Source organism: Panthera onca, chromosome A2 (genome assembly GCF_046562875.1).
Source record: "Panthera onca isolate mPanOnc1 chromosome A2, mPanOnc1 haplotype 2, whole genome shotgun sequence".
Lineage (NCBI taxonomy): Eukaryota > Metazoa > Chordata > Mammalia > Carnivora > Felidae > Panthera > Panthera onca.
In genome coordinates, this window is record NC_138340.1 from 57,845,458 (window position 1) to 57,858,796 (window position 13,339).

General features: G+C 49.6%; 1 protein-coding gene and 1 pseudogene across 1 annotated transcript in view; one reads left to right on the forward strand and one right to left on the reverse strand.

Moving 5' to 3' along the window:
- RUVBL1 (RuvB like AAA ATPase 1) overlaps positions 1-13,339 on the forward strand; it is a 44,335-nt gene that overhangs the window by 29,375 nt on the left and 1,621 nt on the right. Inside the window, exons 8-9 of the mRNA XM_060631922.3 lie at positions 222-420; positions 9,075-9,177. Coding sequence (XP_060487905.1) covers positions 222-420; positions 9,075-9,177 — 302 coding nt within the window. The remainder of the gene's footprint in view (positions 1-221; positions 421-9,074; positions 9,178-13,339) is intronic.
- On the reverse strand, positions 6,425-6,805 carry LOC132673531 (U6 snRNA-associated Sm-like protein LSm3 pseudogene; annotated as a pseudogene).

Here is a 13,339-nt window from a genome sequence, read left to right on the forward strand (position 1 = left end):
ATGTTGGCAGGGGAAGCTGCCAGTTCTGTGACTTCTACGTGGTGATTATCCCTATTTTCAGATGATGGCACTGAAGCGGGGATGTAACCTGACAAAGGTCACACAGCCAGCAGTAAAACTGGGCTCCACACTTGGGTTTGGGTCAAATTTGGGGGGGATGAGGAGAATAGGTGACCACTCCCTCCACCTGACCTTGCCTGTCTACTCCTGCTGTCTCCTAGACAAACTTCGAGGGGAGATTAACAAGGTGGTGAATAAGTACATCGATCAGGGCATCGCTGAGCTGGTTCCAGGTGTGCTCTTTGTTGATGAAGTCCACATGCTGGACATCGAGTGCTTCACCTACCTGCACCGGGCCCTGGAATCTTCTATCGCCCCCATCGTCATCTTTGCATCCAACCGAGGCAACTGTGTCATCAGGTAGGGTGGCTACCTGCCAACCATGAGGCTTTTTCACCCTCCGTCTGGGTTCGTGTTTTCCTCTGGGATCACTTTAAACCCGTAACATCATGAGTGGGGATGGAGATGAAGGAGGTCACGTTCATTTCGAGAGAAACCTGTCAAAGTGGCCTCTGCCTTCACAGGTAGTTCATGCATCAGCTTCATACCATCATGGCCATCAAAGGCAACAGTCACCCTGTTGCTGAATATGAGGGCCTCCCACATGGTCTCTGGGGCTACGGTGTGGTGTGATTTGGTCCTTCAGTTGGAGTGGGCAGAGGTCAGGTCAGACAGGCTGGCCTCCAGTGGTCTTACATATGTTGGCTTCTATCCTCATACTAGCTGTGGGCAGTAAGTATTCTTGGCTTTATCTTTTAGATAAAGAGACAGAATGGCAGAATAACTTGCCCCTGGTCATAAAGATAGGCCGAGGACCCAGATCTTTCTGATAACGAAACCAATATTTTCTCTCTATCCCAGATCTTCTTGGAGCCACGCTGGCGCCTGCACCCACCCCCAACCCCTTTGGCCTGCTTTTGGGAAGGGGGTAGATGTTGAGGCCCAGAAGGCACATGCCCACATGGTGCTCCACCCTGCCAGGGCTGGGACCGGGGACTTTCTTGAGGTTCTTTTTCTCCTGATTACTCTGGAAGCTTATGAGCCCCTGAGAACAACACACTGTCTTCCTAGCTCTCAAGGGCCCTGGACTTGGTCGTTTTCTTGCTCTTTTGTTTGAATGTTGGGGCCTGGTCCCAGCAGTGCTGGGGCGTGAAGCGGGGTGGCAAGGAGCCCTTTTGAAGCCTGCAGCGAAGTCGTGTGGGTGAACAGAGCCCTGGAGGCTGCCAGCTCCTGGCAGCAGGGCTGGGAGGAAAGAGACCCTCAGGCCCATGACTGTCTCAGCACAGAGCTGGAGCCAAACCAAGTGAGGGACCCAAATTGCTGATTCACCTAGACTTGCCTCTGAGTGATGGCGGGTCAGATCCAGGCGTTTAGCTCACTCTTGACAGAGAAGCTTTGTCTCCATTGAGATTGTTCAGAAGCTGTGTGGCTGGCTGTGGGGCAGCTCCCCTCTCAGGTGATCACTCTGGCTCCGAATTAGGATTTGCGAGTGTGATTCCAGTTCATGTGGCAGCAGCCTATAGTCCCTCTTTAAATCCCTGTAATGCTGTCTTGACAAGATTATCATCACAGGTGTTTTCTGCATGCTTGGGAAGAAGGCAGCTTGTTCCAGGGCTGGGCCAGCCATTGGTGAGAGGAGCTGGCTACCTAGGCAGCTTCTGGAAATGGGGATGTGGCCTGGTGCCCGGTGAGCCTGGCATCCCTGCTGCACAGACCCTGTAGGTTTGCCGGACTTTGCATGCTTTGGGGAGGCCTGGCTTCGGTCTGAAAGTTGGTGAAAGGCTCAGCCTGGAGTGATGGCTCCCCCTGCTGGGGACTGCTAACAGGCTCCTCTCCCTTACGGCTGAGCAGCCTGGCAGCTTCTGACAGGACCAGAATCCCTTAGGACTCAGAGTACCTTCTCTCAGACCCAACCCGTTCAGAAAAAGAGTGCACGGTGAGGCAGCTCTGATCTCAGAACATGCCCAATGGGCATGGAGCTCTGGTCCGCCTGAAACCTGGGATACTTGGCCTCAGCCCCTCCAGACTGATTTCATCAAGGGCTGCTAGAGGTTGTGGCTGCCTGCTGCCGCCAGACCACAGTCACCCACCTGGGAAGAAGATGCTCGGGGTGTGAAGCTCTCTGCTGGGGCCACCAGAGTTGGGGTGTATGCTCTTGAAGCGGGTTGTGGTGCTAAGCCCTAGTAGGAATTTTGTTGTCGTGGCGTTGATAATAATAGTGTCAAATTAGCAACAATAAAAATCATAGCTAACATGTATCGAGGAGTCCTTCCGTGCACCAAGCACAGAAGTTCACACCTCAACTTACTGAGGAAGGGACTGGTTCTCACCGTTCAGATGAGGACACTGAGGCTCCACCAGGATGGGGGACTTGGCTAAGGTCATACAGCACAGAAGGAAGGCTGGGATTTGAATCCAGTGTTGATTGAGTGTAGATGTGAAACGATGAAATTTCTGGAATGTTGGCACAGTGTTGGCAACATCTGACTTGCTTCCCAGCAGACTTTTTCCTAGAGGGGTGCTGTTGAGCCTCCTTGCCCTTGAGACCCTCTGTGACCTCCAGAGCTCGAAAGAAAAGGGAAGAGGAGGAAGCGCCCAGTAACTGAGGGCTTCCTCTGTGCTAGAAACTGTCCAAAGTACTTGACATGGGTCATCCCTTGTAGTCTTGGGCATCCTGACAATCCTGTGAGCAGGTGATGTTATTTCCAGGTGCACACGGGAGGTGACATGAGTGGGCCACAGGCCTGAGGGTCGGCTGGCTCCAGAGCTCCTGCCACCCCTGTTCTCCTGTGTTGCTTCTGGTCAGTGTGGGGGGGGGGGGTGCGGGGGGGTAGGTTGAGCTGGTGCAACGAGCCTTGACCACCACCAGTGAGTGGCCCCCTTGTCCTCTAGGTCATGGCTCCCTGTGCACAGGGGAGGGGGAGCCATTCCTACAGCAGCATCTGGCACTAGGTTTCTTCCTTGAGGCCTTAGGCTCCTCCTGGGAAGAGATGACACCCCTGGGTCCCCAAGGAGGTGCACCTGTACTGCTGTGCCTTAGCTCCACCCTCCCTTGCTTCCCTAAGAAGTCCCCTCTGTGCCAGGACCCTCAGCCATTAAAGGAGAGCCTGACCTTCATCCCAGCTCCCAATACTTGGGAGGTCTTCTTTTCTTGTGGGGAAGAGCCCCCTGGGGCTAAGAAGTCTTCAGAGGAGTTTCTCTCCACTTTGTTGCACCAAAGAGCAAGACTTAGGAAACAGCGTGGTCTCCATTCTGGGTATTCCTGGGGCAGAAAATGGCAATTTTTAAAAAATGTTTATTTATTTCTGAGACAGAGAGAGACAGAGCATGAGTGGGGAGGGGCAGAGAGAGAGGGAGACACAGAATCAGAAGCAGGCTCCAGGCTCTGAGCTTTTAGTACAGAGCCCGACTCAAACCGTGAGATCATGACCTGAGCCGAAGTCGGTCGCTCAACTGACCGAGCCACCCAGGCGTCCTAAAATGGCACTTTTTTAAGAAAACAGCTTTATGGAGATAGAATTCACACACAGCATAATTCACCTATCTAAAATGTACAATTCAGGGGTTTTTAGTATATTCACAAAGTCGTATAACCATCATCACTATCTGTCTTGGAGTATTTTCATCACCACTGCAAGCAGTCCTATGCCAATCAACCAGTTATCTGCCATGCCTCATCCCCCAGCTTAGTTTCCCTCATCACCCTTCCCCACAGCCCCTGGAAGCCATTCATCTACTTTCTGTCTCTGCATTTGCTTTCTCTGGACATTTCATATAAACTTCACCATACAATCTGTTTTCTTTTGTGCCTGGTTTCTTTGACTGGGCATGTTTACAAGGTTCATCCGTGTTGTAACATGTGTCAGTGTTTTTTGGTCTTTAAGGCTGAATTGTATTCTATACTGTGGAATATTTAATAGCACATTTACCCATTCATTAGTTGATGGACATTGGGTTGGTTGTTGGGTTGTTTTTACTCATGGCTATTATGAATAATGCTGCCATGAACATTTGTGTACAACTTTTTATGCAGACTTAGGTTTTTATTCTCTTGGGTACCTACCTATGAGTGGAATTATTGGGTCAGATGGGAACTCTTTTTTTTTTTTTTTAAGTTTATTTTTGAGAGGAAGAGAGAGAGAGAGAGAGCAGGGGAGGGGCAGAGAGACAGGGAGAGAGAGAATCCCAAGCAGACCCTGCACTGTCAGCATGGAGTCTGACACAGGGTTTGAACTCCGGAACCGTGAGATCGTGACCAGAGCCGAAATCAAAGAGTCAGACACTTAACCAATTGAGCCACCCAGTCGCCCCCAGATGGGAACTCTTTTTAACCTTTCACGGAACTGCCAGACTGTTTCCACAGTGGCTACACCATTCACCACTACACAGCAGTGTCTGAGAGTTCCAGTTTCTACACATCTTTGACAACACTTGTTACTGTCTGTCTTTTATTTTATAGCTTTCCAAGTGTGAAGTGGTGGCTTACTGTGGTTTTGATTTGATTTTCCCCGGTGGCTGCTGATGTTAAGCATCTTTTCATGTGCTTATTGGCCATTTGTACCTCTTCTTGGGAGAATTGTCTATTACTGTCCTTTGCCGCTTATCTTATCCGGGTTATTTGTCTTTTTATTAGTGAGTTGTAAGATTTATGTGTTTTGCACACTAGACCCTTACCAGATGTATGATTTGCAAATATTTCCTCCCATCCTGTGGGTTGGTTTTTTGTTTTTTTTTTTTTTTTCAGTTTCTTGATGGTGTTTTTATGTTTTGATGCAATTCAGTTTTTCTGCTTTTTTTTTTTTTTTCATTGCTTGTGTTTTTAGTCTCATCTGTGAGAAACCATTGCCTAATTTAAGGTCACAAACATTTACATCTGTGATCTCTTCTAAGCATTCTATAGTTTTAGCTCTTAGGTTTAGGTTTATGATCATTTGTAGAATTTTGTGTTTGGTGAAGGAGGAGGCCTGTCCAGCTTTCAGTCATTTGCATGTGGATGTCCATTTGTCCCAGGACCATTTATTGAAAAGACTTCTTTTTTCATTGAATTGTCTTGGCAGCCTCTTCAAAAACTCAAATGGTTTTCTTCGTAGCACTGTTTCTGTGTCCACTGAGCCAGGGTTCAGTGTGCTTATGGGGATTACCCTTCACATTACCAGAGAGGTGTCCTTCACTGTACTTCCTGTCATCAGAAAAGCTTTGTGTTATCTGTGTCCCCGCAGTTACAGGGTTATATAAAGAAGCAGTCAGGCAGTGGTTCTCAGCCGGGGACATTTGTACTTGTCACGACTCATGGTGCTACTGGCATCTAGTAGGTAGAGGACAGGGATGCCACTGAAGATCCTGCAATGCACGGGATAGTCCCCTACAAAAAACTGATTTGATCCGAAATGTCAAAAGCGTCGCAGTGGAGGCGTTCTGAGTTGTAGTAAGAGGGAAGCATTCACAAATGAGTCAACTATTTACACTTGTAGGTGTAGCTATAGGATAAATAGAAGTGCAGTTACCTTGTTCTTGCAGATACACCATACTGGATTTGAAGGAGAATTAGGCGTCTGGCGTCACAGCCCAAAATCGTGTGCCTGGAATAGGCACAGCGTTAACACCATTTAAACAGTTGTCAAATGGCCTAATGGTGAAATCAATATTGGGCTGGGGCCAAAGCCAGAAATGAGCCTCTGGGTACAAGAATAAATCTGCAGTTTTAGCCAAATGTAGTTATTACAGTTTATTATTAGCAATTTCATAATCTAATAGTGCAATTATGGCGGCCTTGTCAAACGGTGATTGCTCTGCACGGAGAGCTCCTTCTGGGCTCACCACCTGGGCAGGAGCTGGTAAGTAGAGGCTTCCGTTCCTGGCCCACTTAGTGTGATGGACTCTTTTTGTAGAACAGAATTCCAGAAACCATTTTTCACTAATAAGTTTTCTAAAAGAAACTTTGTACCTAAGATTCATAGCTTGGACAAATGTTTTGGCTTTAATTCCTAAAAATGCTTAGCAGTCTTTAAACAGACTTTTTTGTTTAAATTTTTAGTTTTGTGGACTCAAAACTATAAGAATTTTTTTCCTTTTTTTTTTTTGCGCGTAAAAAACAAAATCAAATTAAATTTTAAAAAATCAGAAATAATTTGAAAAAAAAACAAAAGAAAGGTGCAGGTCAACTGAAAAGAGTTCTATGTTTTGGTGAGCACATTTATTGGAAGGGTTGGAGAAAAATAAAAATGCCCTTTAGCTTGAGAATTTGTGGGTTCTCTGCAAATCGACTCCTTTCAGGAGTGGAGGAATCCTTGGTTCTTTCTTCATACCAAAATTTACGCACTTTTCTCTTTTGAGTGTCTTCTGTAGTTAAGGAGGCACTCCTACAGACTCTCCTATGTCCCGCGGTCAGTTCTTTGTTTCAGCCAACTCTCAGTGGTTGGGCAACTACTACAACACCATCTTCCCGGACAAAGAGCATCGGAATTTTCCGTTTCGCCGATTTTGTCTCTTTGCATGTGTCCTCATCAGTTTCTGTAGTAGTTGCCGTCTCTCCCACATCTCCTGATACCATATTTAAATGTTGAACACAAGCACATAATCTGCCTCGAAGCTCTCTGTCATTTCTCATCTTTGTGTAAGGTCACGTGTCCAGGCTGAGCCTGCGGAGACCCAGGGGCTCTTCTGAGGTGCTGGGGGTTTGCTGCTGGTCCACTTGTCCGCCGTGGGTCAAGTCCCTATGAGAATTCTTTTTTTTTTTTTTTTTAAGTTTATTTATTTAGAGAGAGAGGCAAGTGAGGTGGGGGCGGGGCACAGAGAGAGAATCCCAAGCAGGCTCCATGCTGGCAGTGCAGAGCCTGATGTGAGGCTGGATCCCACAAACTGAGATCATGACCTGAGCCGAAATCAAGAGTCAGATGCTTAACGTACTTGAGCCGCCCAGGCACACCCTCCACGAGAAATTCTTAGTGCACTGTTATAAATACTGTTCTTTTGAAGTTTAATTAGGGAGTACTTCATCTTTTCCTCTAACCATTTCTTCTTTATACTTTCTATGTTTGTTATTATATCTGAATGGAAAGTTATTTACCACAAGTGTTACAGAATTTGGGATATCTTAACATGGCAAAGTTGAGATCTTTTAAAGAGTTCCCGAGAATTCCCAAGAGAAATCCAAAGTAAGACTTAAAAAAACTGAACTTGCGGCCTAAACAGAATCAGATACTTCAAAATTAATTGTAGTTTTAATTTTGCATGTGAAGATTGCAAGCATACCAAATACTGAGATTTGAATCATGATAGAATTTACTCTTTATAATTCTTCCTTATTACTTTGGAAATCTTTTTTTGGTGGAAAAGATTTGTTTTCTCTAAAGTTACCTTAATATTTATATTTGCTGTTAGTTGACTTCCCTATTTATTTTGAAAGGTCTTAATTGTTTTTTCATATTAGATTTAACAATTATTCCTTAAGGATAGCATTTTATTCTTTCTTTGAATTGTTTGTATTTGAGAAAATGTATATAACGGAATTTGCAATTTTAGTTACTTTTGAGTATACAGTTCAGTGGTACTAATTGCATTCACAGAGTCATACAGCCATCCCACCACCCGTCTTGAAAACTTTCCCATCTCTCCAGACAGAAACTCTGTACCCATTAACCAGTGAGTCCCATCATCCCCTTCCCTGAGCCCTTGGTAACGTCTACTCTACTCTGTGTCTATGAATTTTCCTTTTCTAGGTATTTCCTACCAGTGAGATCCTGCAGTATCTGCCCTCTTGTGACTAGCTTCTTTCACTTAGCATCCTGTTGTAGTGTGCATCAGAACATTTTATTCTTGCAATAATAAATATACATTTATACTTCGACTGACGACCTGATAGAATTTCAACACAAAGATTTCTTCACTAAAGTTGTATTTCTTGAACGTTCACTTATGTTTGAAACTGAATACTCTGATGTTAACAACTAAATCCAGATGACCTTCCTTGTTCTTTGTTCTGTTGATGAGTTATGACCATGGACTCTGCAGCCTGGTGCAGGTTTAGGGACGCAGGAACAGCGCCGATGTAGACCTGCGGCCGCTCTGACGCCAGTGGCTGCGGTGGGAGCCCGTGGCACGTCGGGCTTCCGGACCCTATGGCTGAGGCCAACCTCATTTGCGACCAGGTCTGCCGGGCACACAGCCTATCGGGCACCTGGAGTCTTGGGGCCTGGTGGGTCGGCAGGACTCCCCTCCTGGGCTGCTCCTCCCACGACTTGTTTAAGGACTCGAGAGAAAAGTAGGCACCAAGGACACAATTAGACAGTTCCAAAAGGAAAGAAAATAATTAATGCACCTAAGGGAAGACGTTCAAGTGATTTGCTAGTAATCCAGGAACTGTAAGTTCAAACAAGGTGTCACCCTTCCTTTTTCTAAACCATGAAAGCAGCAAAATATTTAAGAATTAGACTACCCTGTGCTGGCTGCAGTGCAGTGAGATCGGATCACTCATGTAGCTGTGTAAATTAGGACATTCATTCCTTCAGACAGATATTCAGGGTCGTGTCAGGCACTCTGAGAGTGGCTGAGGAAATGTTCATGACTGTATGCATAAAATTATTTATCAGACATCATTATTAATGGCAATACTTGGAAACCAGCTAAATCCCCAACAGGTTGGGTTAAGTAAAATACTTGATAGCTTATTAAGACAGAAGCAGTGTGGGCAAAACCAGAACAAAAATCTACATACTTAGTGTAATTTATAAAGGCATGTATATGAAAATTTGGTAAATATCTATATGAGTATTTTTAATAGGATTTTAGGTGTCTTTTTCTTCTCTTCCCCAAATATCCTATGATACTGATATTTGCTAAAATAACAAAGCTGTTTTTGACACCACCTGAATGTTAGTTAATTTATTCTGTGGTCGCGGCTCGGCCCAGGATGTGAATTGGCTGCTCTTTCATTGTGAGCACCTCAGCCATGTTTCCGGTGTCTAGTTTCGGGTCTCAGAGAGGCCCGGGTGATGTGATCATTCCGGTCCTTGCAGGGGTACTGAGGACATCACCTCTCCTCACGGCATCCCCCTTGACCTTCTGGACCGCGTGATGATCATCCGGACCATGCTGTACACCCCACAGGAAATGAAACAGGTGAGCCCCCCTTCCCCCTCTCCACAGTCTTCTCCCCTCATTTGCCCCAGCATCCCTGATGCTGTGTAGAAAGGTATTCATGGAGCACACCTGGCTCCCACCACCATCCCGGCACTTAGCTCCTGGCCTTGGGCAAGTCACAGCACTCCAGAGCTTCAGTCCTCATGTCTGAAAGATGGGTGGGCTCATGGGGGGCTAACGAGCCATTGCTTGAGGTGTTCCCAAACCCTAGCTGCCTGTGGGTCTTGGCTGTTGTCTCTTCTATCACATCCCTTCTGATAAACTTTAGGAAAGGGATAGTGAAAAAATCAACTTGATGACAGCCTTTAGGGAAGCCACCAGCTCTAGGAAAGAGGCAATAAAATATGATTTTGTGGTAGCCTCTTGCTTATCTAGGCCACGCCCCCTCCAAGGCTTCTTCTGTTGAGTAGGCGAAGCCAAGAGCTCTGTCCCACCAGGACCCACGCAGGCCGGCTCCAGCAGGGCACAGAAGCTGGAGGGGGGCGAGAGCGTATCTGCTGCCACCAGTGTGACTAGTGGTAGTCGTCCTGGGGGCTTCGGAGGCTGTGCCTGAGGCTGCTGCGGAGGCCTAGAGAGCTGGTGAGGCAGGGTCACACAGCTTCAAGGGGCCCCTGGGAATGGAGGTCCTAAAAGCAGCCTATAAGAGGCTGAAGGAAGTGTACCTAACACAGAGTGTATGCTCGACATTCCACGTGAGCCAAATTTGCGTTAGACCTGGGGGTGGAAAATGACACGGGTGTCTGAGATTGGGCCTTACCCCAGAGGGCACTGCCCCGGCTCTCTGCACAGGGACTGCCTCTTGCTTGATCTGGACCTGGGGCGCCACGTGCCCAGGCACTTTACACTTAAGAGTTTCTAGTCCCCTTGTGCGTACTTCCAGGTAGTCATTGGTCACCCTTGCTTCCTGCGGATGGCTCAGTCCCTGGGTGACAAGTCCAACATGCAGAGCCAGCCAGTACCCTGCAGAGCCCAGGCCACGTGCTCAGTGGCGGCCTGTGGCCTAGGTTGGTACCCCACCGGGGCAGCGCGGCTGTGCTCTTGCCCTGCTCTGCCCGCCCTTGCCCCAGATGGTCCCACTGCCGGCGTAGGTCCCTCACTGTGGGTTCGTGTGGACCAGGGCTGCACCAGTGTGTGTCTCCACAGGCCCTGCCTGGACCCTCTCCTCTCACAGAGTGCAGGCCCCCTTTGTTAGATGTCATGCTGAGCCCATGGACACACTTAGCCAACACGCTTCCGTTTGATCCCCGGTACCTGTGAGGTGGGAGAGTTATTACCCTGTCATTCTTAAAGGTGAGGACCCAGAGACCAAGGCTGACTAAGCCACCCAAGCTCATAGAGCTTGTCAGTGGCCAGTGGGTGACAGGACTGACAGACTGGAGTCCAGGCTGCCTGGTCCGGAAGCCCCTGGTCTTCATCACTGTGCCACCAGCTCCCACGTGCTAGAAAGGTCCCGGTTGGGGGTGGCTTCCCTGTGGCAGTTTGTCGGCAGGGCCTTTCCCTTTGGAGCTCTGACGGCCTCTCCTGGCGTTCCCTGGCAGCACTCCGCTCGCCGTGGCCCGAGCGGCCCGGCCCTGCTGGTGTTTGTGGTCGACAGCGCTCGTGAGTGCCATGGAGACTCGGGAGCCAGAGACCTCCTCGTGACCAGCACTGACAGGGGTGCAGAGCAATGGCGGGCACGCTGTGTAGGGGACGGTGTCCGTGGCCGGGGGCCTTGTCATCAGATCATGGTCTCCGGCCCTTGGACGAGTGCCGGGTTGAAGCCAAGGCGTTCACTGAACAGAAGCAGAGGCAAAAGCAAAGGAGAAGCCGGTTGCGTCCCCATCCTTACCCTGGGGACGGGGGCACCGCGTCATCGTGCCAGGGAGGCAGCCCACACGCTGGTGGTACTTCCTGGCTGAGTGACTAGAGCAGTTGGCACAAGGTCTGCTGTCTCTTTTCAAGGTTGTTGTGAGGACTGAGTGAGACAGCGAGGCTGACTGAGGGAAGGGACAGGGCCAGCCGCCTTGCTCCACTGCGGTTACTATCATGGCTGTTAACAGCTTGCGGGGACTTCACAGTCACCTGCTAGGGTCCTCACAACAGCTCTCAGTAACCAGGCTTCGGGGCTTGGGAACAACGAGCATCCCCGGGTCACAGAGATGAGCTGCAGAGGTAGGACCTCGCGCGGAGCCAGCTCACCGTGGAGCACGTGGTCTGGGCTCTCCGGGAACGTTCCGCCCTGTGCCTCTGGCCCCTCCAGAGGGCTGGTTCCCTCTTGGCTCAGCCAGGAGAGCCTCTTCTCAGGCTCTCTCTCTCGGGTGAGCAGAGGTCAGACTAACTGCCGGGCTGCGCACTGCTTCGTTCTTGTGGGTTCAAGGGATAACCTCGGCATTTTTACGGGAGCCTGGGGTGGGTTTTTAAAAAAACAAAGTAAACGTAACTTGTGTGCCCTGCCATCAGTGCCGACACCCTCATAAACTATCCCTGCAGGTTATTAAATGATTAAAGATCTAATTTATGAACTGTCCGTTTCCGAGCAGTCTGCAACAGGGAGCGCTTGGGATTGCTCTGACCTGCTCTCGAGAGAGAGTGAGAGCAGAGCGTCCCTGACATTCCCGAGGCCCAACGTCCAATGCCGTGGGGCCTGCTGACGGCCAGATGCTCTGGTCTGAAGCTCTCACCTTGAGCGGGCTCCAGGATTCAACATTTGCATCTCCCTAGAGTTTCTGAAGGCCCCCAGGGGACATTTTTCTTGGCAGGACCTGGAGGTTTCCTTAATCCCCAGCTGTCAGTGAGAAGCCCTCTTGCACAAATCTGTCTGGCTCTGGCTGTTGTGGTTGGAGGGGCGTCCTGTGGTTGGAGCCAGGAGCGGGATCTCTCTCCCTGCTCCTTTGCCCGCCACCCTTCTGCCTATCCGGTAACTTCCCTCTGCCCAGTGCCTTTAGCTTCACACCCTAGACAGTGGACGGTGGAGCTCCTCGTGCACAAGCTAAGAGTCTTTGGACAGAGGTCACACTGGCAGCCCGCTCACTGGCTGAACAGAAGAATTCTACGCGGCTGGGGCCGTGTTTGTGAATTATTCGAACAGGTTGCCAATATTTAGACATCAGAACATTTCACACAGAAGTCTAAGTTCTGAGTCTCTCCTGACAAAATGAAACATCCCTGCCCTCCGCCCCGGTGGCACTGGTGGCGTGCAACAGACAGGCCGGTGGCCCTGGCTCACGCGGTCTCGTCCACCTTGGCCCTTGCCCTGGTCCAGTTGTGCGGGGCCTGGCTGTCCTACTGAGCAGGACTCGTCCGTTCACGGCAGCCGATGTGCTGGGTACCCTCCCCGGGGTCCCCGACGCTGAGCTGCCTGCCTCTGCGGGTCTCTGCCCGGGAGCTGTAAGGCCAGTCTGAAGAGCCCGGCTCCTAAACCCCGGGTCCCTCTCTTCCCCATGCAGGGCTTGAGCCGGGGGCTCAGTCTTTCCCATTTCCTATGCCTCTACCTCGGGTGTTTTTATGGCTTTAATTTAAACAAGGGCTTCTTGATATCTTGTTTACGAAGCTGCCAAAGTGAAAAATTCCTGTATTATATGAGGCTCGAAGTCCTCGAGTTATCTCGGCTCCCCAACACACAACATCATTATCCCAGCTGCCCCTTATCACTCAGCGCCGGTGCGCCTGCAGGATGCCGGGGCCACTTGTGCTCCAGCGGCCGCGCCGCCAGCCTGCCTCCCCTCCAACTTCGCCAGGATCTTCCAACCGCAACAAGCGTCAGCCTCTCTGTGATAGATTAGATATCTCCCAGTGATGTTATGAGGACTGGTAAATCTTTAAAAGTAACTTTTTTGATTTATTTAACCATCGTATTTATCAAACAAATAAAAAATGTCTCCTCTTGCCTGAGTGCTTATAGGTGGTGATACCCACGCTGGGGAGGAAGGTTAGAGCCCTTGAGGGCTCCTGGGCAGGTGTCGGAGGGGCCCACGTTCTCTAGGTTTGGGGAGTGCTGCGGGGAGGGTGGGGAGGTAGGAGCCGAGCTACCCGGCCCACACCTCCAAGGGTACCAGCCGCCATCTGGTCACTGTGAACACTGCACCCCGGAGGTGAGCAGGGCCAGCAGCCCAGGGTGGAGGCCAGCTCTCTGCCCTTCCAGCCCAGGTTTGGGCCTCTTTGG